This window comes from Sciurus carolinensis, chromosome 3, assembly GCF_902686445.1.
Source record: "Sciurus carolinensis chromosome 3, mSciCar1.2, whole genome shotgun sequence".
Lineage (NCBI taxonomy): Eukaryota > Metazoa > Chordata > Mammalia > Rodentia > Sciuridae > Sciurus > Sciurus carolinensis.
In genome coordinates, this window is record NC_062215.1 from 1,979,142 (window position 1) to 2,007,071 (window position 27,930).

The following is a 27,930-nucleotide window of genomic DNA, read 5'->3' on the forward strand; positions in this document are numbered from 1 at the left end:
TGGGCTCCCAGTCAGCCTACACAGAGGTAGCCCAGGCTGGTCTGCGCCAAGGCCACCTCAGCTGAGAATCACCACGGCCACCTCCTCCTGCCACGTTACCCTGACCACTGGGTTCCTCAGGACACCACAGGCCACAGGTAGTTCTTTATGATCTTCTTCCTGTCTCTTTTTTGATCCCTGTTTTAGGGCGAAAGCATTTATAGAAGGGTTTTTTGAACTGGAAATAAAAACTAGAAATAACCCCAATGTCCACCAACAAAGAATGGATCCATAAATCGTGGGACCTCCCAGGGGATCCTCATCTGACGGGAAATGAGTGAGAGCAGTGCACAACAGTGTGGACCACAGGGCTGAGCCAGAAGAGGTAGCTCTGCTAGAGGCTGCACATCTACATAGAATAGCAGCAAGCACAACTCACCTGTGCAAGCACAAAATCAAGGACTGCACTTTTAAGAGGCAGATTGTCCAGGGAATGGGCCTGTGGATAGGTCAAGTTCCTTCCAGAACTGATTTTAAAGTCCCAGTCATGGGCCATGGTCTGCAGGTCCACCAGGTCCGTGGCTACTGGAGTGTGGGCCTGGAATGCCCAGGGTCCATGTTGAAAGCCTGCTCCCCAGAGTGTGCTGCTGGGAAGTGATGGCCCTTCAGGAGGAGGGGCCCAGTGGAAGGAGTTAGGACCCTGGGGACGTGTCCTCCAAGGGGCCCTGGGACCCTGGTCTCCTCCTCTCTTTCATTCCTAGGCACCAGGTGAACAGGCCTCCTCTGCCACACACTCCCACCTTGATGCACAGCACCCAAGAAACACTACAGGCCAAGGTGACGGGCTACTCCATTAGGGGACAAAGCCTCCAAAAACTGTGAGCCAAAAGGAAACTTTCTCTTTAAGTTGACTATTTCAGTTCTCTGTACAGTAACGGAGGCCCACACTAGACCACATGTTGCACATGCCTCTAGTGCAAGTACCCACGTGAGCACGTGTGTAAGGATTGTAGACACACAGCAGGTTCAGTCTGGATACTCCACAACTGCAAACACCTGGCAGGTGCAGCCACTCTCAGGGAACAAAGAAGAGCTGGCTACCTCCATGCTTTTCCTGTTTGCTGAGGAAAATTCCTAGTTACATAACTAATAATTCCAGAACAACAATAAATACTACAGTAAATATATTATAAAATAAGCATGCGTAATTAAACATAATATTTAAAATGAAATGTGAATCACAACACAGTATCTAAACACCTAACTCATGAGTCATAAGCACCCAAACATGAACATTCACTTCCTGCCCTGGAAATCGAGGAACTCAGTGCACTTTATCAGCTGCTACCAGCCCGTCCTCACCAATAACATGCTGCGCATCAGACATACAAGCCACCGCAAGAACCCTGCTCAGAGAAAAACTCAAGTCTGAGCATCAAAATGAATTCCCCACTGAGTGGTTAGGAGCAGCTCAGCAGGGAAGGTGAACCCACAGGCGCTTCCCCAGCTGGGAACGGGGCCTGTGCACAAACAGGTGTGGAGAAGCAAACTGCCTCCCACACAGTGATGCCACACGTGGAGAAAGCTATTTAGTGCACGTGGTTACTGTTTAAAATCACACATCCAGGGTGCAGGGGCGCATGCCTATGATGCCAGCAGCTAGGAGGGCTAAGGTGGAGGACAGTAAGTTCAAAGGCAGCCTAAGCAACTTAGTGAGGCCCCAAACAACTCAGCAAGATCCTATCTCTATAAACAAAATACAATAAAAGGGCTGGGGACATGGCTCAATGGTTGAACGCGCCTGAGTTTAATCGCCATACAAAAAAAATAAAACCACATGCATCTATGTGTTAAAGACACTGACACCTGGGGATGACTGATCCCCCATCCAGTCAGCAGTTGCCACTGAGAAAAAAGGCAGACAGGAGACCAGAGGAAGAGAAAGGGCCTACCCTGCATAATGTGCTATTTCATGAACTGGACAGGTACAGGGGCAAATATATATTTTTCTAAGTAAAACATTTAACAGTGAAAAAATACTAACAAGATTTTAGAAGAATCTATACATTCTTTAAAAATAACTTTGGCATTATGAATTCTTAGTACTTCACAAAACCCAAAAATCCACATGGAAAGATACTGATAAATTTGATTACATAAAATTTAAACTTCTGTATTGCCAAAAAGAAAGAAAGAGATGTGACGGGAGGGAACATCTCGGCACATGCAGGCTGGCACACAGACAACTGTGGTATGCCAACCCAACGCCTGCAGCCCCACCCCAAAGTCAGTGCACGGCAGACACGAGCAGGGCTGGAGACCAAGACACCAAGACACTTCAGGAAGCGGCCCTAACTCAGATGGGAGCGAGACCTCCATGTGCACCTATCATAGGACACGGAGGTGAAAGCAGACTTGGGGAGCGAAGAAAGCACCCGCCTCAAGCAGCGGTGCCACACCCTTGCAGGTGCACGGCTCTCACCTGGGGATGCCACTTCTGGGTACACAGTCAGAAGGACGCTCGGGGATAAGTGTCAGGTCATTAGCACAACACTTGCTTGCAAGACCAAAGGCTTGGAAGCAGCCAGTGGCTACCACAGGGGCTTCATAAATCATGTCTGGCATGTGCGTTTTTAAAAAAAGAATATTTAAAAGAATAAATAATACAGAAGGTTGGTCAAGTGAATTAAAAATGGAAGTTGAAAAACACTACATAGAAGGGGCACTATCTACCTACCTACTTACTACCTTGCTACTCACCCACCCACCCACCTACCTACCTACCCCACCACTCACCCACCTAACCACCACCCAGTCACCCACCACCTACCTACCCAGTCACTCACCCACCTAACCACCACCCAGTCACCCGCGCACCTACCTACCCAGCCACTCACCCACCTAACCACCACCCAGTCACCCACCACCTACCTACCCAGCCACTCACCCACCTAACCACCACCCAGTCACCCACACACCTACCTACCCAGCCACTCACCCACCTAACCACCACCCAGTCACCCACCACCTACCTACCCAGCCACTCACCCACCTAACCACCACCCAGTCACCCACCACCTACCTACCCAGCCACTCACCCACCTAACCACCACCCAGTCACCCACCACCTACCTACCCAGCCACTCACCCACCTAACCACCACACAGTCACCCACCACCTACCTACCCAGCTACTCACCCATCTAACCACCACCCAGTCACCCACCCACCTACCTACCCAGCCACTCACCCACCTAACCACCACCCAGTCACCCACGCACCTACCTACCCAGTCACTCACCCACCTAACCGCCACCCAGCCACTCACCCACCTAACCACCACCCAGCCACTCACCCACCTGCCTTTCTTCCAGGACAGGGGGCATTGCTCAGTGGTAGAGCTTGCCTAGCATATGTGAGAGCCTGGGTTTCAACTCAGCACCACAAAAAATAAAAATCCTGTCCTCTGATAGGATACATAAGACATGATAGAAATTACCACTAGGGAATAGGCAGGAACTGGGAAGGAAGGAAATAACTGATTTGGTTTTTTTTTTGGGGGGGAGGGGGGTTGTTTTTGTTTTTTTGGCTGAGGACTGAACCCATGGGTATTCTACCACTGAACCACATTTCCCAGATCTTTGGTGCCCAACAAGAGAAGAATTTTTATTGTCCATTTTATGCTTTTCTGTATCATTTGAAAAATAAAATGAATTTTAAAATCAAAGACTTGAAAGCTAGTTAAAAGAAAATCTTGCTATGTGTCTCCTCATCTTCAAGTGACTGAAATAAAGAATGCACTTTCCATCCCTGCTTGCAGAGCCTGAGTCCCGGCTGGCAACACAAGCCACCTGCAAGGTACAGGGAGAGCTGCTGGACCTCTGCCCTTGGCTTAACGAAAACCTCAAATACAGGGAAGAAAGCAACTGAGTGATAATGGGGACTTGCTCTTTCTTGGCTGGCAGAAGTGCTCTGGCAGGGATTTCCTTCTACCTTTCTCAGGCTGTAAGATAAATAACAAAATAAGATAAGCTAGTTTTCCACCTGCCACCTTTCCAAAGATGAATCAAAATACCTAACCCTCGCCCCTGGAGCCTTTCTTATATGCCCAGGTCCCCTGGGCTGCTTCCTATGCGCTTGCAGGGCAGGCTGGAGTGAGGTCTGCAGGCGGCCTGCAGACCTCAATGCCCAGGGGCTCCGCTGCTTTGCTCCTTTCCTGGGCCAAGAAGCAGCGTCCCAGGCGCATGGGACAGGAAGAGACAAGGTCTCTCGTGCTGCTGCGCCAGCTGTGGGTGGGAAGGGGGTGATCCCTGCCATGCCCTCCTCTACAATGAGGTCTACCAACTGTGCCCCTCCTTCTCCAGGGGTTTCTGCTTCTTGTCGAGGAGCCTCAGAAACGAGGCTGCATGGACTGCAGTCCACACAATGTGGCTCTGCTCTGCTGCACTTTGTCATGCTTTGAACCCTGGGACGCAAGGCACGGGAACCCAAGGCACCCGCTCCCCAGAGCATCACTGGGTCAGAGGGGACTGCAGGCCCCACCTTGTCCACCGGGGCTTACCTCCCCATCAAGGGCAGCCCTAAGCCCGCCTCTCACCTCCTTACACCCTCCCCTTCTGTTCCTGCTCACTGGGCAAGGCCTCCACCCCAGAGTGCGACGGGAGCAGCGAGTCTGGGAGAGCTCTTCCCTGTACGGCAGCACGGGAACCCCACATCAGAGAGTCCAAAGCCTGTGCACATCTCACCTGCAGCGTCTTGACTCAGAGGCCCAGCCCAGTCCAGCAGCAGCTTCCTTTCCCTGGAAGGCATGAGGAAAAGGCAAATGGCCGGGTCCCACAGAGACCCCAGGTAGCGGTGGCGCTGTGATGGTCCTGAGGACTGTGGCTCTCCAACGAGAGCTTTCAGAGGTAGGCCATGTGAGCAACTGGTTAAGATATGGTTTAAAGTTCTGTACCCTTTAACATCAAGGACGTAACTTTAAAAAGAAAGAAAAAGAAAGAAAGAAAGAAAGAAAGAAAGAAAGAAAGAAAGAAAGAAAGAAAGAAAGAAAGAAAGAAAAGAAAAGAAAGAAAGAAAACAGTTTTTAAACTCTAACAGACAGCCTAAGATTTTCTAGTACTTCTCCCAAGGAAATGGAATTTTTGCTGATGGACTTCTGCTATTGTAAGCAAACATGAAATGCTAGAAATTCACAGAAAAGAGGGTTCAAGTTTACAATAAAAACTAATGGCCTTTTTTCTTGGACTCTACTGCATTCTCAGGATGACAAAGTAACCATTTTAGCAAATGGTGCCTGTGGTTTGGTGTACATACTACTTGTGTAAAAATCAGAGATATATTTTTCAGATACTTGTATATTTAAAACCTATGACCTCCTGTGGCTGCGGCAGTTGTTCATACATACTGCAGCAGACTAAGGGCATCCCAGGGCACTGTTGTGTCAAAACCATGCCCCACAGGGGACAGCGCAAGGCCAGCCCAGGAGCAAGTGAGTGGCCATAACAAGACAGGTAGAGGCGCTGTTGAAGCAAAGCCCGGAACCCATGAAAAACTTCCCACCTGAGGAGGGGAAGAGCCGAAGCTGACTGCGGCCACACTCCAGAAGTAGTCAACAGCCGCACTTGGTCTACAAGTGCCACTTTAGGGACAGGCAACATTTCTGGGCCTTTGGCTCAAATGCTGCGCACCCTGCAGAAGGGAGATAAATCTCCTCTCTCCTCTGAGAACAGCACATGCACATACGCCCACAGCTCAGGGAAGGGAGGGTGGTGACAGATCCAGATGAGACTACAGTTCCTGTCTGTGAGTTACAGGGAGCTACACCCTGGAGGTGCTTGATGGGAATCAGCCCTCGGGAGGATGCATAATAATATGGCTAAGAACTCTGATTCACATTCCCAGCTCTTTGCAAGAAGATGTACTTAGAATTTCTCAGAAATTGGGAGTTGATCCTTCAGAACTGAACGACTTTCCCTGGAAAATCGAGAGCTCTCCTTACCCAGGAACAAACTCCTTTGAAAAATGGGTATTAATTGCATCTCATCTGCATCCACTGGGGTAGACCAGTCTCTCCTGCCCAAAAGCTGCCCCTCTCTGGGCTTCCCGCCACACCACCTGTCTCAGTCTGTTTCCTGCTGCTATAACAGAATGCCAAAAACTGCGTAACATCTAGAGGGAAGGAAGTCATTTCCCATAGTTCTGGAGGCTGGGAACCCAAGGTCAAGGTGCCAGGGTCTGCAGGGTTTCTTTGCTGCATAACAAGGCAAGGGCTTCGCACGGTGAGACAGCAAGCTTGCCAGTTTGGCTCTCTCCACCAATGTCACCATAGGACTCACCCTTGCGACCTCATCTCACCCTAAACACTTCCAAAGATCCCACCTCCAAATACCCTCGGCATACAAATTTAGGGGTTAAGTTCCCAACAGGAGTTGGAGGTGCATTCGAACACAGCTCCACTGCCTCCCTGAAGCTTCGCCTACCCAGTTCCCATCACTGTAAGCTGGGGGTTCCTCGCAGCACCACTGTCTCCACTTCTCAACTCCACATTCAGGGCCCCAGGTCTAAACACCACCTGGGCATCAATGCCCACAGCACCTCCTCCCTGCCGCCTCTTCCTGGTCACAGTCCAGTCTCAGCTGTGTACTTTGCCCTGACCTCTTCCCAGGGCCCACCACAGCACTGCCCAATGACCCCTGAACACTCCAGAAGCTCAGCCACCGGCCAGAGTCAGAGCACCTTTGATTATTACATGAACATAAGAGCTTCCCACTGGTCTCCCTTGCCAGCCTTCACACTGCAGCAGTGAGAGCAAGGAAAGCCACCTGGCGCGCTGGGGGACGTGCTCTGCTTCAGAACCAGTGCCCCATCTCTCCCTGTTTCTCTCTGATCCCTGGCTTGGACCTCAGGCTCCCACAGCTCAGAGCTCCTTACTGTCCCAACCAACGCATGCTGGCTTCTGAGCCATCCGGTTTCTCTGAGATCTCCCCTCCACCTTCCAGCGCAGGGGCTCCATGGCCAGCAGCCCCTCTCCAGGAGGCCTCCTGGGGCCTCACTGACCACCGCTGGCAAGCCCGGCACAGCTCTACAGGGCCGTCTTCTCCCTGTGCATTGTGAAGTGCTCACCAGTTTCTGTCTGACCCAGGCCTACAACCAGTCATTACCACCAGTGGTTCTGCTTTCCATCTTTGTTCTCCTTGACAATGACCTGGTACTCTCCTTGGTACTCCCCGGTTGGTGCCTAGAAGTGGCTAGACTGTCCAAGACCAAGGGTTTGGTCTCTGAACGTATTTCTGGCAAAGGTAAATAAGTAACAGGCAGACCAGCAGAAAAAGAAAATCATCTTAAACTGAAATGTAAAGCCATTACAGGAAATCCAGAGGGGAGGAGATGTGGGAGCAGCCTGTCCTTCCCAGTTGAGGTGGCATGGGCTTCACATGGACAGGAAGGCCACAGGGTTTAGTACCTGTATGTGCATGCCAAGAACAGAAATGGCCTCTGTTGTAATGGACTTGATAGAGCAGAGGGGAGAAAATGTACTGAGTGGGAAAACCCATCTCTGCGAAGAGGGAAAGAGGAGTTCAAAAACTAGGTGGGTGTCCAAGCGGCATGTGGCCCCCCCAGTCCCACAGTGTGTCCTAATGGCCACAGCCTGAAAGAGACCAGGGAGTGGAGGGGCAGGGGAACTGAGACAAGGATATGCCCAGTGCCCAGACCCTGGCTTTCTGCTGAGGTGGAGGAGAGAATCAGAGGCAGAATGAATGGTTTACAGGGAAGATGTCTCTGGTCAAGACTTGCATGCTCCAGGGCTTTCAAATCCCACACTGCACCCCCTACAGGGTATGCATACGACAAGTGCTTTGCTTTTCTGGGCAGAGTAGGTCTTCAGGTAGAAAGCCTTAGCAACAGGACTGCACAGACTCCCGTGGTTTTATGTTTATCTGTCTACACGAATAGTAGCCACCCTGGTGGCCTTGTGAAGGGAAGATGAATCCACCAGAGGAGGAACTAACAGGGCAAAAGCAAAGAAACAAATGAACCAAGATGACCGCAGGTCCAAACCATCTCCTGTGTGTTGACCACACCGTAGCCTGGTCCAGCGCTGACTGGTCATGTGACATGTGTGGACTTGTGGCCTCAGAACCCAGATCCAGGAATTCAAAACACAAAGCCCTTGCGCCCATGGAGCTCAGGTGTGAATGGGACACAGAGACAACACATACGGGCCATGGGAAAGTCATGGAGAAAAAGGAGGAGAGGGAGCAGGTGCCCAGTGCCTGTGGAGGCCAGGGAGCACTGCTGGCAGCAAGACCCCACAACCAGAATGCCCACATTTCCAGCCAGCCAGCGTTCACTGAGCGTCTGCAGGGAAGGCAGCCGGGACTTCAGGAACAGCCATGAGTGAGAGAAAAGTCTCTGCCCTGCAGGGAGTGGACACCTGGCGTGCCCCAGGTGAGAAGCTGCTTCCAAGAATGCAGCTGTGTTGACTAACAGAGGGCTGTTCATATATTCACTTGCCCCTTTGATTCAGGACTTCAACTGAAACCAGCGTACCTCCACCCCTGTGGGGTCTGCAGGGTTGTGGTGACACCTTTTTCACTCCTGATGTTAAGGAAGCCCGGGCTCCCCCTGCCTGGGCCACCCGGAGAGGGCAGCGCCTGCTGTGTCAGTCTACTTTCTTGCTCTGTCTCTATTTTACTGATTTCTGCTCTTTATTATTTCTTTTTTTCTACTCAGAATTTAATTTGCTCTTCATTTTCTATGGTCTTAAGATAGGAAACAGATTTAGTTTTAAAGTTTTTCGCTTTCTTACAGGTATTTTTTAATTTTTAGTTTATAATTTACCATATTTCTTATATTCTTGAGGAATTTTACTTGTACCTTTTTACTGACCCTCAAAATGCACTTTGGGATGCAATTATTAGAGCTTAGAGCTTGGTTCTAAGAATGATAAAAAAGGAAAAGAAACAAAACTAAAAGCAAGAAGAGGGTCGAGGAGAGATGCCTAATGCAAAAAAGAAAGCAAAGAACACTTGGCCAGCAGCTGAGGGCACAGCAGCACCGTGCTTGTTCAGACGCTTGCCGTCACACATGCAGTGCTGTAGACAGACGGCTCGCTTCTCCGGGTGGAGAGTGAGCAAGCAGTTCACGTTACAAACACTCACCTATTTTCCACCCATGAGGATCATAGATGATGAAAAGCTTCACTCTCCAGATGACAGAACGTCATCCAGTTGAATTTCTGTCCATCAGCTTTCTCGCTGCTTCTAAGATGAGAGCTAAAGGTGTGTTTCCACACTAACTGCACTGTACACGTTTTGAAGTCGTACTTTCATTACCATTCAGTTCAAACTCTGACTCATGCTAGTTCCTCTCCAGATACTTAGGGCTCTTCTGTGCACAACGTCAAGTCTCACCATCAGGGAAACACGCTGCCTTGCCCTTCTCATCACTGGTGTGCACAGTGCCTTAGAACCTGTGCTTGCCGAGGGTTTGGTGTGTGTCTGGGGTCCAGAGTGTTTGAGGCAGGGTGGTTCATAACACTGCTCACTTTGTGGGGGGAGTAATAAAAATGAGCGAGGCCTGGAGTTTTCCTCAAGTGGAACTTTTTTAAACTGTTAATTTTACCTATCAGTTCTAAATATCAGTTGAAATCTACTGATTCTGAAAAGGAGGCTATTCACAGTTCCAGCGAGGCTCATGTGTTTTGTTTATTTCTCACTTTAATTGGGTCCACTCAACTGTGTTTCAAACTCATGCTAAGCACGTGAAGACACAGGACGGCTTGTGACAGAATGGCCTGTCGCTAGGAAGGCCCCCGTCACCCCCACAGTGCTGCTCATCCTGAAGTGACTTACTTGGCCAGCTGGTAGTACTGGCAGGACAGAACTTCCCTTTCTTTGATAAAATTATGGCATTTGCAGGCAAATGGATGAAATTGGAGAATATCATACTAAGTGAGATAAGCCAATCTCAAAAAACCAAAGGACGGTACACTCATACATTGCTGGTGGGGCTGCAAATTAGTGCAGTCACTCTGGAAAGCAGTGTGGAGACTCCTTAGAAAACTTGGAATGGAACCACCATTTGACCCAGCTATCCCACTCCTTGGCCTATACCCAAAGGACTTAAAATCAGCATATTACAGAGATACAGCCACAGCAATGTTCATAGCTGCTCAGTTCACAATAGCCAGATTGTGGAACCAACCTAGATGTCCTTCAACTGATGAATGGATAAGAAATTGTGGTATATATATATACAATGGAATATTACTCAGCCATAAAGAATGATAAATTATGGCATTTGCAGGCAAATGGATGAAATTGGAGATATCATGCTAAGTGAGATAAGCCAATCTCAAAACACCAAAGGATGAATGATCTCGTTGATAAGCGGATGATGACACATAATGGGGGGTGGAGGGCTTAGTGTTAGGATTAGAGTTAGGGTTAGGGAGGGGGGCAAGAATGGAGGAAGGAAGGACTGTATAGAGGGAAAAGAGGGGTGGGAGGGGTGGGGGGGAAGGGAAAAAAAATAACAGAATGAATCAAACAACATTACCCTATGTAAATTTATGATTACACAAATGGTACACCTTTACTCCATGTACAAACAGAGAAAACAACATGTATCCCATTGTGTTTTACAATAAAAAAAAAAAAAACTAGAAAACAAAACCAAAAAAAAAAAAACGAACTTCCCTTTCTTTTCAACCTTCCTATGTCTGTGTCACAGTGCACCTCTGTGGACAGCAGGATGCCTCATCTCATATTTTGATCCAGCTTGACAAACTCATAAAAAAAACAGAACAGTAAACCAGAGCTTGTTACATTCCAGAGAACGACTGGTCTGCCCTCTTCAAAAAAGTCACATTCACAGTTCATAAATGAGACAACAGCCACAAACTGGAGAGAGTACATATAAAACAAATATCTGATAAAGGACTGATATCTACAATGTATAATGAATTCTTAAGATTCAACAATAATAAGATTTTTTAAAAAAATTGTTCTTAAAGTGGGCAGGGCAGGGGACGTGACTCAGAAATAGACCACTTGACTGGTACGCACAGCCCTAGATCCAAACCCCTCTCCAGAGAGAAGTGCAGGTGGCAACTAGCACATGGAAAGACGCTCAATGTCATATGTCATCACAAATCGATGAACAGTAAGACTTACAGATTAAGTAATATCAGGAAACCACTACACACCCAAGAGAAGGGATAAAAATCCAAAGAATCAGCACCGCCAAATGCGGGTAGACGTGGGTGGCTGGGAGGTTCCGCTTCACGGCAGTGGGGAGGCGAGCATGCAAGCGCTTTGGAGGGAACGGTGGCTCCTGCAAAGCCAGACACGACTCACCAAGACAGGACTCACGCTCCTGCAGATACAAGTGAGAGGAGACAAGTCCACAGGAACCCTGCACACACGCTTATACTTCACTCACAACAGCCAAAACCTGGGAGGGGCCGAGATGTCGCTCAGGAGGCGAACGGGGAGCTGTGGCCCAGCACAGGGGGTACCAGCCAGCGCTCAAGGAAACGTGCCGTCGGGCAAGGGAAGACACGATGACCACACACTGGAGGAACACAGACCCAGGCCCGTGTCTGATAAAGGCCGGCGCCTCAGATGCATAAGGAATTCCTCAGGGACCACCTGCGTGTCCTTCTGTGAGGTGCCTGTTCGGATCCAGGGCATGTGTGACAGGGTGAGTGCTCCACCTCTGGGCCACATCCCTAGCCTGGCCCTTGTTTAAGATCAGGGGCTTGGGGCTTGGGTCGTGGCCCAGTGTCAGAGCACTTGACGCGTGTGTGAGGCACTGGGTTCATACCTAAGCACTACATATAAATAACAAAAAAAGGGCCATCAATAACTAAAAAAAAATTTTTTTAAAGATGGGGTTTTGTCTTCTTATTATTGGGTCTCCCCCCAGCATGGAGTGGAGATCCCGATGGTCCACATCCTCACCAGCATCTGGTGGTGCTGGTATTTTGATTCTGTCATTCTACTGAGTGCTCTGAAAGAGACACAACTAAAGGGAGGAAGGAGGGAGGGTGGTGGGGGAGGCAGACGCAGGACTGCCAGGCGGCGAGGGCACTCTGGGCTGCTAGCTGCAGGCAGGATGCGCTGGCCACGCCACAGAAGAGACGGGAGTCCCTGGAAGCCTGCCCGGTGAAGGAGCCCAGACCAGCAGCAGGGTCTCTCCACAGCAAAGACCCCAGACAGCCTCTCCGCAGCTGCCACGCCAAGTGTTTGACGGCAAACCACTTCAGGCCTTCCAGAAACTCTTCCAGTGTGTGTGAAGGCAAGAGATGTCCCCAGTTTGTTTCCTAAGGCCACAGACACACTGAATGTGCAGAGTAGGCAAAGGCAGCAAGAGAAAGAAAACTCCCAGTAATTCTCATTCATGAGCACAGATATAAAATACAAAGCAAAATAGTAGTAAACTGAACTAAATTCATAATAAAGAACAGGTTATCACAAGAGTAGAAGGGTGTGTGTCATATTAGAAAGCCACAAACTATCACAACACATTATCAGTGTCAGGGAAAAAACCATGTGACCACACTAACACACGGACATGGACGATGGCTTCAGAAACACCCTCATCTGCTCTTGACTTCTTAAAAAACAGACAGCAGCAGGCATGCCCACACGACAGGATCTCCAGCAGGTGCCAGCCAGCACGGGAAACAAGCATGATGCCAGAAGGCCCACCTGGTCGGAGGAACAAGACTGTCCCTGTTGGCAGATGACATCACAGTCCGTTAGGAAAGTCCAAGATGATGTCCTGAAGAATTACTAAAATCAATAAGACAACTGGAAGGTTGGCACACAACACACAGTAAAGACCAACTGCCTTCCCATGTGCCTGAGGAAGAAAATCAGCACTGAGTCTTTCTGAGGAAGGTGGCACACAGAGCAGGTCGAGACGATGCCGTCGCCAAGCGACTCCTCCCCAGCTGCCCGCCAGCGCAGCAGTTCCAGCCAGGTCATCCCGTGGCATATGGATCCAATATTTCATGGATGATCAAAGGAACAAGACTGGCCAGGATTCCACCAAGCAAACCAAACTCCAGGAGGAAACTCAGACTCACCACAGAATGAGCAGCTCAGGGACACGCCCCACAAAAGTTGATTTACTTCAAAGCTGGCATCGAATGATAACAGAACAGGGAGGTACTCACTTCCAAAAACAAACCTGAACCTCTGCCTCACACTGCGTGGAAGAAATCAGTTTCAAGTAAAGACCTAAATGCAATAGATGAAAAACACAGGATATACGGGAGACACTTCTGACCTTGGCATAAGGCAAGTCTTCTTCCAGGAGGTAAAAAGCAGGCCACACCACAAAGAAGAGACAGAGGAATGCCACCACATCACAGTGAACTGTCCACCAAGGGACACCATGAAGAGAATAAGGAAAACAAAGCAAGCCATAATCTCAGAGAAGACAGTCACAGTCCAACAGAATGACAAAGAATTACTGTCTGGAATACAAAGAATTCCCTCAAATAAGCAAGAAAAGGGCCAGCAGCTCAACTGGAACAGGGAGGAGCCCAGCAGTGTGTAGGAGAGGTCGCCCACACTGCCAGCCCACAGATCAGAGGGTGCCATTCAACAGTCACCAGTGAAGTTCAAACTCCCAACACACCCACCCAACCCATACAAATACACACCAATTCTGGCAGCACCCAGTGTTGGCAAGGGTTGTGGTTTGGGTCTGAACCGTCCCAAGGCTCAGGTGCCGAAGGTCTGGCCCCCAATGCGAGCAGCAGGGTTTGAGGTGGGCCTTGGAAGGTGACTGGATCATGAGGGCTCTGACCTCACAGTGGGTTGCTCCAATGATGAATTCATACTTTAAAGGGCAAGTGGGAGGGGGGAACTTCAGGGCCTACTTGGAGGAAGTAGGTCATGGAGGTGTGTCCTCAAAGGGCATAATTTGTCACCTGTCCGATCCTCCTTGCCCCACCACACTCTGCTGTGATGTTCTACCTCACCACAGGCCCCAAAACAAGGACCCAGGTGATTGTAGACTAAAATCTATGAAACCAGGAGCCAAATAAATCTTTCCCTGTTTAAGCTGTTTACCTCAGGTATTCTGTCACAGCAACCAAAAGTGATGCACATGCTGAGGAAGGTGGCAACTGAAACACTAGTGCCATTTAGTACAGGAGAAGAGGGGACCCATTCGAAATCCCCTGCTCAGAAGGCACTGAGAAGGCTTGGCATCCATCAGTGAAATGAGGAAGACGCCCAGTTTGGGCAACAGGGACCCATCTTCAGGGCAGAAGACTGCACGAAAAGCACACGCAGAATACCACCTGAGGACAGTCCCCATCCGTCCAGAGAGAACACCCCAGGCCCCGTGTCTGCATATCCAGCAGGCAAGGAGAACATATAAAGGACAGCATGGTGATGGCAGGCTCAGAATTCTTGGCACCACTTGTCCAGCGTGAGTCAAGGAGGGCACACAAAGCTGAGGGGCTCCTTCCCTGAAGTGGCCAGTGGAGCCTGACAGTTCCCTGTGCCACTTTTCCTTCCATTCTACATCTGTCGTGATCACAGTTGTGAGTCTCCTGACATTCAATGCACATGTTAAGGTTCATATATACTCCTGGGGAGAACAGCACCCCTGCAGGCAGAGCCGGGCCTGGACCTCCAGCACCCGGCCTGCTCTGCCTTCCTGTCCATGGTCCTGAAGTCTTCCTCTAGGTCTCTCCACGCCACCCCCTGAGCCAAACACTAGAACACAGGACACCGGACATGTGTCTAGAGTTCCCTGTCTGCAAGAAGCTGAGTGGCCTGCAATGCACTGTCTGTCACACCTCTTTCAGTCCTCACAAGGACATGGAGAGGTAGTTTCCACAGGAGGTCACAGCACCAGGAAGGATCAGCACTTGTCCAGGTTATAAAGCTAGTAAGCAGCAAACCAGAACTCGTGTTTGCTGGACCCCTGGCCAGTGCTCGAGCACACAGGGGGCCCACTGCACACCCCAGAGCTGCCTGTGCAGAGGGTGGAGACAGCAGTGTGGCCAGCTGCTCTACAGGGACCAAAGGCTCACCCAGATGGCAGGGACAGAACACCTGCTCAGCCCAGGAAGGTGGGAATCCTTCCCCTCTTCTCAACTCCTCCTGGGGAACTGCAAACGGTTGCGAGTTCAACTCAGAGAGGGAGGCTGAGGTGGCACTTGCAGGGTGGCTGGGCATGGGCTCTTTAGAAAACTCAGAATGATTTATTTTCCAAGACAATCATAGATTCTCAACACAGAACTCTTGATAAAATTGACAAACTTGTAACTGTTGAGACTAGAGGGAAGTGTTCATGGGGCCCTTCCACAGGAAATTGCCAACAGCCCCCACGAATGCTGTGCTTTGAGAATGACCAGTGTGTCCTCCAACTGCAACAGCTCCTGTGCCTCATCACCTTTCATCTTTAATCACTGAAACAGAGGTGACCCCAAAACAACCAACCAGGGAACCGGCCTGTGGTTCCTGTTCGTCTACTGCTCTCTGGTTGGCTGAAACACACACAGTTCAGCAGGAGCTATGGGGAGCCGACCTCAGTGACCAACTCAACTGGACAAGCCTCTAGTGGGAGGAGGGCAGGGTTCCCAGGGTGGGCCCACCTTGTTGAAGACCCAGACCTCGCCATTCACCGTGGGCCCTGGGCACGCCATGGCCGTTGTAATGGAAGAGAACCCGCTCCTCCTTGGCGTTTCGGCGCAGCGACGTGCACAGCTTCTTGACCTCGTCCACAGTTGGGTCCAGGCTCTGCTTGTATCGGGCCTGTGGGCAGGAGAAAGAACGAGAGGCTTATCACAAACCCAGAACAGCTGGAAGGCACCCCTCTTCTGCAAGAGGTCTGCAGTTAGTAGTGTGTGGCCCCAGACAAGACCCCAGCCTCTGCGCCTCGGGCACTGCACAGGAACCCCCTTGCAGGGGAGGGCGGGTGCCCTCACTCACTCATGTGACACACAATCAGTGTGAACAACTTCAAGGTCCAAAGGAAATCCACAGGGAGAACCTGGCAAATGGAACACAGCTGCCACTACAGTACCAAGCACTTCTCAGAAGCAGGGGCCCTCCCAAGAGGCACTGCCACAACACAGGACAGACAGCTTGCTGAAAGGAGGGCCTGCGGTGCACACGACCACCACAGCAGAGCTAGGGAAAGGCGCGGCAGGAAGCCCACCTTGCCACAGCCTGGACCTGGGGGTCCACAGCACAGAACTCAAGGAATGAGCAGGACTGGGAACCACCACATGAAAATCAGACAAAGAACAAACAGGGGGCATTGTGGCAAAGAAAGCCCACCAACAAAGTATGAAGATTTAATACGTTCGGAAAGAAAGATATGTGCAAAACATGGTGGGAACTTGCCAACGCTCTCCAGGAAACACGGGGCTTGGGCACACGCAATGATGACCCTGCCTTGGTCGGTGCCCGCTGTCCTGAAGACGCCTGCTCTCCCCAGGGCCACTCGCACATCCCAGGCAGTCCCAGCCAACATCCCAGTGAGCTACTCCAAGGAACTGGACAAGCTGCCCACTCAGATCCATGTGGAAAAAAGATAAGCAAGAAAAGCCAGGGAAATCTGCGGCAGGGGGCAGGGGGCAGGGGCTCCACAGACACCCCGACCCCAGCCAGGGCTCTAACAGGATGGCGAGGTAGGGACACAAGACCACAGACCAAGGAACTGGCAGAGCCAGGAGCCAGGGCCGCACGTCACCTGCTTCTCACAGCAGCAGTCACACAATCAGAACGTCTTCACTGCTGACCTCACTGAACGCTGTGCTGACCTGCAGGCACTCTGGGTTGGGGGGGCAGGTGAGTGCAGAGAGGAGCCGCGTGACCAGGATGTGAAGCCAGTGATGAAGGTCTCTGCTTTGTAGTTTGGTCACACAGCCCTTTCATGGTAAATCCCAAAGAGAACAACTGAGAGAGCAGAGGTACAGGCACCCTGGCTGGCGCAGTGGAAGCAATGAGTGTGAGATCCCCGCCACATGAGGAAGTCAACAGAAGTGCCCCGCTGACAGATGGATACCCTGCAGCAGAAGCATGCTCTTCAGAAAGATGGTGTCCTGGAAACAGCACAGAGCGTGCCTGCAGGTGAGTGCTCTCATCTTAAAGGCTGTGTGTCTGCTCACCACTGAAAAGAAACAAAGTGCACAAAGCCCATGCATGGAGTGACCGAGGGAGAAGGCAGCACATGGTCAGCAGAGCCTGTGAATGAGCAGCAGCGTTGAGCTCTTGGCCAGGCCGGGCTGGCCAGCACTGGCTGCCTGAGTTTCCACTGCTCGCAGAGGAGCAGAGGGGCGGTGAGCCAGAGGGCCAGGGAGGCAGACGGCTCAGCTCCAGGTTTCCTGGCCTTGGGCAGAAGAGCAAGGTTCCATGTGAGCGAAAAAGCGACAGGAGGGACCCAACTTCAACTGCAGTTGTTTGTCCACAGCTGACGATGAGAGCTAGAAAGGCAAAGGCAAACGGCTTCACAGGCTCCCTGAGTTGTTTTGCACTTGGAAACAAAGGCCATCCAAGGCCATGAACCAACTCACCAGAAGCAGCCTTACAGTACTGCAGGACAACTGGGGGCCCTGCCTGATGTGGCAGGGTCAGGACCAACAGGGTGGAACCCCTTTCAGTGCTTCCTCCCTCAGGACCATGCTGCTTGCAAAGTAAACAGTGTCACAGAGGAGCGCATGCTAGCAAGCTGACACAATGCCCTGTGTTCAAGTTCATTCTCCTACATCAAGCAAGGTGTGTTGACAACCACGTGGGGGCTCTATCAAAGCTGGTTCTCGGGAGCTCAAGTCCACCTGGAAGAAGGAGGGGTGTAGAGCAGCAAGAGAGAGCAGGGTGGGATGCTGGTGCGGGGCAGGGAAGATGGGCATTGCTGCCCAGAGACCAGCACGTCTAACCCACAGGTTCCGGAAGAGCCTGCTCAAGGCCCAGCTCTTTGACAAAATTCCTTCCTAGACCCCATCAGCAGGAAGTGGTCCTTTCTTTGTGCTGACATGAGCTGTTCACGACCCACTCATGTACACTGAGGTGGACACCACCGACACCTGAGTGTGCAGGGCACCATGTCTTCTCCACAACTATCAACACACTCAGTCACTAGCCACTAGCTGCTGAGTGACTATCAGACTGTCAGTGACGTTAATTATGATAATCAGTAAGGAAGCAAATCAAAATGGCGAACTCCTACAAGACACTGAAGTGACATAAGTGAAGGCCAACACAATGTTGGAAAGTGGGGACACCTGGATGCCGGGCACCACAGTGCACTTCAGGTCTGTGCACTGAGCAGTTCTGAGACACAGAAGAGTGGAGAGGGCTGGGGCGCAGTGCCACGGCAGAGCTCACACTTGGCACATGCAAGGCCCTGGGGTCAATCCACAGCACCAAAAAATAAAAACAAAGAGTCAAGAAAATGGTAAAGAGAAAACACCCTTGATCATCACTGATGCACTGTTTATTTGTGCTTGGGGCAAGCCTGAAACAGGATGCTGAGTCTTACTGTCCTTAACACTTGGCTTCTGCTTAATCCTGCAAAACAGGATGAGAGAGTTGGCGAACAAAAACCAGGTTCCAGGGGAAGCAGGAGACGTTCTCTCCACACGCCACGACCTTAGCTACATGCCCTCTAAAACTACATTCACACAAGTAAGTACATTCTGAAATCGGAAAATAAATATGAAGTGGAGAGAGCTAGATGACAGACGCAGGGGACAGGTCAATCTGCGGAGACTGCTGCCAACGCACACAGCAGCAAGCCGCCTCCCTCAGCCCAAAGAAGAACAGAGAGCTCACAAAAGTACCGTGAATCCACCTGCCTGGCCAAATCACCCAGGTCAGCAGATAGGACTCACGAAAAACCCAGAACCTGGGGCTCCCTCTGACTCACAGCTGCAACGGTGGCCAACCAATCAGCAAACCACATCCCATTTGGGCAGTTATTTGCTCTGGGCCTTATGTAAATCAAATAAATACCTATACATTCCTCATCCAAGTGCTCTGTGAGATGGATCAGCTCAGGAGGAAGAAATAAGGACGGGTACTCCAAACACACGTTAGCAGGAGAAGCCACAGCTGTTAGCCCCAGGGCAGTTGTGACTGGGGAGCTGGCGCAGGTGGGGGCCCCACTTCCACAAAGGAGGGCCATGCAGGGAGTGGTCCAGACAGAAAGGCAGGACTCAGCAACGTTATTTTTCATAAGTGCTAAAAAGAGTCTGAATTTGCTATTTATTTTCTGTGAGCACAGAAAAATCTGAAAGCAATTTATTTACCACCAAGGGAAATACCAGGGAAATGGTATGGAGAGAGCAGGTTCCTGTGAGCGCGGTGGTTTCTGGCTGTCTGTGGCCACCCCTTGGAGAGCGGCAGGGCTGGCGCTGTGGGTTTGGTGCAGCGTGTGCCCAGGACACTCTCCCCTGTCACGTTACACGTGGGGAACGTGGGCACGGGCCAGGCCAGAGCACGTGCCAGGAAGGAAGGACTCTCCTTCCCCTGCATCAGAGTCACTTGGGGACCTGGAAGCTGACTGCAGAGGACAGGCCCCTTTTCCCCCACAGAGATGGCCAGAGCAGAAGAGGCAGGGAAGCCTCTGGAGCGTTGCAGCCTCTGGCAAGGAGGGGAGGCCTTCACCCTCAAACCGTTTCTTCCGTGCAAGCCTGTGAGACGCCATACCCCCAGCGGCTTCCACCCAGGGCAGTGTCATGGGGCCAAAGTGACGAAAACAGCAGTGCGTCTTGGTGAGCATGTTCACTCTCCACCCATGGGGGCTTGTTTCCTGATGGTTCCTGCACCTTACAAAACAGAAAGCACAGGAGCATGGCTCTGAACCAAGTTACCACCAAAACGCCACGCTGGCCTGCTGGAACCACCCACAGCACGGGCTCACGCAGGAGTCAGCAGTCAGCGTCCTGCAAGCACAGCTCCACCAGGGAGGCAGATCACCTGCGCCTACCCTGTGGCCCAGCTGAGGGTCTGCCTTGAGACGGCGGATGCCTGCCTCTCCTCATACCCACTGACACCACTCCTCACTAACAAGGACACATTTCTCAGAGTCAGAGAAACCTTCTAAAGTCATCAGCTGCAGACAGACCAGAAGAGAAGGTGCACAGGATTGCCAACCAGCAGTCACAAAAGGAAAAAGGGAAAGCACCCAGACCCTGAGCCCATGCCTGGGAGCCTCCCCGTCAGGTGTCCACCTGCTGTGGCTGCCTTGCCAGGCTACGGAAAATTCCCCATGAAAAGTCAGGAGATGGAGGTGCTCAAAGACGAGGCGCCCTAAATGGCCGGCTCCACTGTTGAAGCCCACACGCCGTCCTCGGACCACTGGCCCATGCAGGAGGAGTTTTAGGAGTTCGTTTGGGCGCCCCTTTGCACCACAGTCTGGCTCACACCCACTGCTACCGCAGGGCTCTGCTCGATTCCCCTCTCCCCTGCACAGCTATCGATCTAGGATCCATGAAAAACGGTTTTTTCAGATCCACTGAAAAAACCGCTGCTTGTCTCCTGAGATCACTCCTAAAGAGCAGTGCTTTTCTTCCAAGACACATATCAGGCCACAGAGCAGAAGTCACTCAGGGACATCAGTAAGACCAGGGATTCGTATTTCTGACCTTGGCCCCAGCAAAGTCTGTCTTATGGGATTGAAAAAAAAAAAGAAAAAGAAAAAGAAAAAAGATTTGGCCTCATTTTCGCTTCCTTACCTATCATACCAAGAGGACACATTAATGGACCAGCATGAAAGGCACCTCGGATATTAATAATACACCTCCTGGGGTTGACAGGAATTAATTAATATTTTTAAGAGCTTTGAAATGAGAAACACTAAATTAAATGTCACAGCACTGTGGTGAGGCTTTGTTTCAGCACGAAAGCATGGGGTGATGGCTCCTGGCTGGGAGACGGAACAGCGGACACAACCTGGTCGTTTGGGGTTTATGGCCATCTTCACAGGCATACAGAGTGACAAAGCCCAGTCTCTGCATCTCCGCCTGGTGTGCTAGGCACAGCTCCGAAAAGCCAGGTCTCAAGAAGTGCTAAAATGCACACACAGGGATTTAGAGCCGGCAGTAGAGGGAGAGAATGGAAGATGAGTAACTGGAAGACGCAGAGAAAGCCCGCTCCACGGCCTTGACAAGGGCCGCAGCTCTGAGTCCCAGTTCCTGCTCAGTGACGGTCTCCTGCCCCCAGGGACCTGGCAACACATGATGCTAAGGACAGTAAAAGGGTCCTGCTCCCACCCAAGGACAGCCTCCAGGCACCAGAGGGCCGCGGTGCAGAAGGGCCCTGCTCCCGATGGTGCAGAAGGCAGCATGGGACTTTGCACATGTGAACCTGCCAGTGTGCCTGAAGGAGAGCCAGGCCATGCTGGGAAGGAGCTGGGGCTCCACTCAGTGGTCCTCCCTGTGGAAAAATCCCATCACAGGAAGCCCCAGTGGCATGGCAGCCAGCTCCTGCTTCCACAGGGCCGCCAGCACTGGCATCCTGCTGGACCAGGAAGGTGAGCACAGATAACTGCTGCTATCCTCCCACCCTCTACAGCCACAGGCACAGTTCAAGTTCAGATCCAAGGAGCCGAATGCCTGTGAGACAGTCTCAGAACTGTCCAGGAGGAAGAAACAGCGTTAGAACCCAGGCCAGCTCTGCCCCGGCTCCAGCCCACTCTCCCTCCCACCAGGAAGCAAGGACTTCTAGGGAAATTCTGGGTAGGGAGGACCTATGAGCAGACCTGACCCTCATCCCTGATCCAACCCTCACTGCTTCTCCTACTTCCAGGTATTAGGACAAAAACAGGCAAGAGTCTTTCCTTTTCCTTTTTTTGGTCCTGGGGATTGAGTTCAGGGCCCTATAACAACTGAGCTATACCTCCAACCTTTCTTATTTTGTATTTTGACACAGGGGTCTCCCTAAGATGCTGAGGCCTCTCTGAGTTGCCCATGCTGAACTCAAACTTGAAATCTTCCTGCTTCAGCACTGAGTCACTGGGATTATAGGCATGTGCCACTGTGCCTGGCTAAAAGATTCTTTTAAAAAGCCAGAAAGAGAAATGTAAGATGGTACCTTGCAGTTTATAGGAATGGACCACATGCTCTGCATAGAAATAAACCCTGAGAAAATACACCCTCTAGCCTCTACCCAGACTCCCATCCCCAGTGCAACCTGACAGGGCCACTGAGAACCCAAGATCACAGCATCTGTCCCAGGTGTGAATGGATTGAGGCATCTTACCAGACAGCAGGTGTTAGAAGGCAGAGCTCCTGCCTCTTCCTTCCTAACCCTACTCCTCTTCTCTTCCAAAGGAAGTGTCCACCCACAGCTGGACACCTGAAGCCAGGACGCCTCCCTGACACTTCCCTCGCCTTCAGTCACTCCACAGGTAATCAATCAGATCACCTGCTGGGTCTCAAATTCCTGATGGCATACACCTACATCTTTCCATCTGCACTAACCCTACATCACCACCAGGCCAGCCACCAACCATCACCCCTTCATCACAATCATCACCACCACTGCCACCTTTACCATAATCATCACCACTGCCATCGTCATCAGTCACACCACCATCACAGTCACTATCACCACCATTATCATCATTGTCAACACCATCACAAACATCTTCACCACTGTCACCATCATCACCATCCCTGTCATCATCATCGCCTTTATCCCAATCACCACCATCACCATTGCCATCACCCTCATTATCACTGCCACCACCACCTAGTACTTAGATTACTGCAGTGAATTCCCAACCAATCTTCCAGTCTTGCTTTTGCTCTCTCCAAAATTCATTCTCAAAATTCAGTATATACCTCACTCCAGGCTTCGTACTGACTGTGCAATACTTCACATCCTGAAAGGACCTCCAGCCCTGTCACTTTCTGTGTCTGCATTCTAACCACAAGAAAGTATCCTTCAAGTCCTGGGCTGGATTATATTCTCTACTCCCTCTCCTCTACGCCTAATTCCAAGCTCTGCCTGGACGCTTTCCTTGTGCAGTCTTCCAGTACCAGGTCAAATAGGCCCGTCTCAGATGCCCTCCCAGACACTGGGGAACTCCCTGGCCCATGGCACTCCATGTGTCCATCTGCTGTGTCCTTGCTGCAACCCTCACACCTCCACAGGCCCTTCACTGCCCTGGCAGACTGACCTGCTGCGCCAGAAAGGCAGGCTTGAAGTCGATGCTGCCTCATCAGCAGGCTCTCCTGGGACCGAACAGGAACTGGACAGAACACCATGGTGACAGCAGCTCTGTCTGTTTGCCTTCTAGAAGCAAGGAGGAGGGGAGAGCTTTGTGACTAGTAGGATGTGTTCCCCTCTCAGGGGCAGGCCACGCCCAGTGCTGAGGCGTCCTGCTGTCACTGTGCCACGTTCCAAGCTGTCTGGACACCATCGCCACTAGCTCAGCCTGCTCCTGCTGGCCACTCAGCTCCCCATGACCCAGCTCAGCAGGAAGTCTGGGCTCCCCCGGTGACAGGTCTCCAGCCTGGGACATAGCTCCCTGCTATCCATGCCTCCAGCCTCCTGCCCTCTGACTGCTGTTCCTCATCTCAGGTCAGTCCCCACAGGCTGCTGTGCCCCAGCCTGCGGCTCCTATGCTGCAGGGTCTCCTGTACATACCTTAGAAGACCCCAAGCCAAGGCCTACCTTGTTCCTGTATGCCCAACCTCAGGGCTCTAGGCCTTGCCCTGGACTTAGCTGCCCAAACTAGAACCCAAAAACCTCAGGTCTTCTTTATCTCCTCCTCCTCCACCAGACTCGGTCAGTGGGTTCCCAGGGCAGGTTCCTCCAACTCAGCTCTCTGCCTCTCTCTTCATTCAAGCAAAATGCCCTACTTTTAGGCCTTTGGATGAGCCAAGCTACAAATCCCATCATTCCATCAGATTTCTTTTTCCAGACAACAGCCTCCTGAAAACACACGCTTAATGGATGGCCACAGCCTGCAAGACACACAGCTAGACCCAAGGATGGCGTCCACCTGCCTGGCACAGGACACCCTCACACCCTCCAGTCAGCCCAGCATTCTTTCTCTCTGCAGTCCCACCCCCGCTCTGGAGAGTGTGCCTCTGCACAACAACGCCTCTGCCCAGACACCGGCCACATCCTTACTGCAGCTGATCCTCTCCCAGGGACCCACCCGCACAAGGAGGCCTGCGGCTCTTCAGGTGCACATGAGAACTTGGCACGCTGGTCCTCGAGTCCACAGCAGTGGAAGGAAGAGCTCTCTCAAGTTCTCTGATCCAGCTCTGGTGCAGACATCGCCCAGGAGAAGCGTGTGGGATGAAGTACATTTGCTTTATGAACTTTTACTTTTAATTAACGACAAGGCCCACAATGCCTGTATGATTCTGTCTCAACATGCATCTCAGGACACACCCAATGCAGCACAAACTCGATGTCCCCTTCTGCCGTGTTTTACTTCTCCTTAAAACACCTCCTTGGTCAGGTGCTGCTCTGTTTTCATTATGAGGACTGTTCTTCCTCCCAACCCCTTGTTAAAATAAAATAAATCAAACACAACAAAATCCGGCCATTTATCTCATAGGTTTAATGGAACCCGAGCCTCAGAATGGAAGAGGGAGCCTGAGCTGCAGCCCGTGAGCCTTCTTGAAGACCAGGCTCCACCCCAAGGGACTCGCAGTGACGAGGCCAATGTCAGCCACAAGCAGCCACTGTGTGGGCAGAGCCAGGGCAGCTCCATCTGAAACAAAGCTGTGTCCCCCTGCAGGCTCTCGCAGGAGGCTGGCTCCCAGGCACACCCAGGCAAAACAAGGAGCCCCGCGCTCAGCAGGGACACACCATGCCTCAGCCTTGCCCTCACCAGACCCTGGCCTGGCCTGGCCCGGCCCTGGCCCCCTGCAGTCTGAGTTACTATCACTCTGCACATGAAGGGGAGTGTCTTCTCAGGAATAAAAGAGTGGCCTTCAGAAGTCCACAGACACAAAAACCACAGGCCCTTCTCCAGCGGGTCCAGTAGCGCTCATCACTGTTCTGATCTCAGGCAGCTAGCCACACTGCTCCTTTGCACTTCCTCTCACATGTTGGCTTAGGAAGGCGCTGGCTCCCACCGCAGCCAAAGAAGCTCCCTTATGTTCCCTTTAAACACACAGGCCAGCTCCTGCTCTGGGTTCCCCCAGGATGCAGTGCAGGAGATGAGCTAAAAAGAAGACAGGCAGGGGCACCCTCAGTGAGTCACCCACCTGGTCTCTCTGGTGGACAGAGCACTGGCCCCAGGGATAGAAGACTTCAGGCTCCACCCCAGATCAGTGACTTACAAGCTGTTCAACCTGGGAAATCGTGAACCAAGCCAAGATGCAATGTTTTCCTCCTTAAAACAGGTGCACGAATGCTGACCCCGCCTGCCTGAGAACAGCAGAAGAAACGCACGGCAGAGCTGGGTGCAGCAGGGGGCACCTGGAACCAGTGCCTGGGAGGCTGAAGCAGGAGGACTGCAGGTTAAGGCTAGCCTCAGCAACTTAGCAAGACCCTGTCTAAAATATGAATGTAAATATAAGGGATGGGGGTTGAAGGAAGAGGAAGAACTGCAGGAGGCGGAGGAGGAGGAGAAGAAGGAAAAAATGCATGAGAGTGACAGAGTGCTATCTGGGCAGATGGGTGGACGCCAGGCCACCAGCACCCAAGCTCTCACCCTGGCTCCCACCTGTCTTCTGAGCACTCACTTCCTACTCAGTCACCCTCCGTCACCACCACCATGCAGAGAAGGCACTACCATTACTCCTGTGTCACAGGGAGGAAGCAGAGGCACAGAGAGGGACAGGAAACCCCCACTTAGCTGGCCATGGCAGAGCCATCTCAAGCCTCCCGCCTTCACAGTTCACTGCCTGCCACCCTGAAGACACTAATGGGGACTGGAAGACCACTGACGAGCATCTTCCTGCTTGTGCGCCACCGTGGACAAGGAGCAGACAGGCCAGAAGGGACGTCCACCTGTGGTGCCCCTGGCACATGGTTCGTCCTGCTGGCCTGTGGCTGGCCCTTGTATTCTGCCTCTGACTTCACTGAAGCAGGACCAGCCCCTCTCACAAGTCTTGAGGGACTGATCTGGTGAAGGACAGCAAGGACTAAACAGAGCCACATGTTGCAGCAACTGGAGCCGCTTACAGGTCCCAGTCCTGCCAGTTTCCAGCCTTCATCATGCTAAACTCCAGGAAAGCTGCTCCCTCCTGGCTTCCCTGACAGGCCACTTCCAACAGTGACTGACAGTTGCTGGTTACTAGAACTCTCCACAGTCACTAACCTGCCTGGCAGAGAGGGGAGAAAGGCACTAGGAACTGCATAAGCAGTATGGGATCGATGGAGGGGGACACCAGACCCAGGTCACCAGGACTGGCACTACTTACTGGACACCGGCACTCAGACCCATGGTCTGCCCTATGTCGCTGCCACGGCTCCAGGGAACTCCCGAGATGCTCCCACTGGGCTGCAGCAGGTGAACAAGGGTGAGCGTACTGAGAACACCAATGAAATGCAAGAGAGAAGATAAAGGACATGGCACAGGCCTCACCTGTGTGGAGGTAGATTTTGCTAAACAGGTCAGCAAAGGGGTCTCCAGGTGACACCACACATCACCACCTGGGACCAACCTCAGAAAGGCCACTCGAGGAAAACTGTGTATAAAGGACTCATGAAAAGAGGTGACCTTTCACCACCTCTGTGCACCCTAAGGAGGGTCCCAAGGGAGGTGCTAAGAAGGCAGCAGCAGACAAGAATATGGGGACCCACCTTCGTGCGGTCTGACCTGCAAACTTGGATCCCAGCTCTCACAGGCACACTCTCCATGACACTACTTATCTATCTCCAGAGGTTTCTTATCCTGTTTCTCTTCAAGTTCAAGATGATCCTCTGTCAGGAACCCTCAGAAATCGGGGCATGAGATAATGCAAACCACCTGGCATCTCCGGTGGCAGCTCTGAGAACCACAGGGAGGGCTGCAAGGCCCTCCAGCGCCTTCTCCGTGCTCAAGGGGCTCACGTCCAGGTGCGGCTCACGGCCCGCCACTTGCTCTCTGGGATGCTCACTGGCCTTGCTGAGATGCAAGTTCTGCCATCACCCAGGAGTCACCGTGGAAGGAGAACGGCCGCACCTGTGGAGCATGGGGGCGGCACGCAAGGTCCTGGCTGGCACGCACTCACGGTAAGAAATCGCTACGCTTACCTGAGGCAACAGCTAGGTCAAGGTAGGGCCTCATGTGTCGACCTCTACCTTCCCAGGAGAAAGTTTTATGTGAAATTTGAAAAATGGCTGAAAAAATCGCTGTCTCTTTCCATTATGTGTCCTTCAATAACAATGCCTCCTTGCTTAATTTGCAAGAGGGGTGGGAGGGAACGGGAATAGCTGGTCTAGAATAGAAGCTGTGGCTATGCTGGGCTAATCCACTTCTGAAATAAAAGCCGCATGGCCTTGCAGACCTGCCTGGCACACCAGAGCTGCCACCAGAGCTGCCACCAGAGTGGCTATGCTCAGCTGGGACAATTCTGCCTCCAGGAACCTTGCAGGGGTTGCAGACAGACTTGGTGTCACAAGTGGAGTAGGGTCTTCCAGCACCTCATGGGTGAAGGCTAGGGGACCTGCCAAGCCACCTGCAACTATCCCCATCACATACAGGGACATGATTATCACCACCACAATTCACTTGCCCCAGGTGGCAATAGTGAAGAGCTTGAGAAACTCTGCTTTAGAGGAAAGAATGGAGCTTTGACTCTGTGTTCGATCCTGACACAGTGGGGAAACAAAGTGGAGAAAAGCACGTGTAACATACTACCACTGGCCCAAGAGAAAGGGAAGCCAGTGTGGATGCAGCTGTGTAGGCCAACACACGTGTTTTCATTTACATATGCGATTAATTATCACACTGTTCAAGTGGGTGCCCGCAGGAGGAAGGAGAACACAGCCTGCAGAAGACAAGAATAGCAGCCAAA

The 27,930-nt window shown here is 51.7% G+C and overlaps 1 protein-coding gene across 1 annotated transcript in view; it reads right to left on the reverse strand.

The window, feature by feature from the left end:
* The window catches only part of Rptor (regulatory associated protein of MTOR complex 1), a 339,150-nt gene that overhangs the window by 192,491 nt on the left and 118,729 nt on the right, over positions 1 to 27,930 (reverse strand). The window contains 2 exon segments of the mRNA XM_047544108.1: positions 15,607 to 15,642; positions 15,644 to 15,766. Coding sequence (XP_047400064.1) covers positions 15,607 to 15,642; positions 15,644 to 15,766 — 159 coding nt within the window.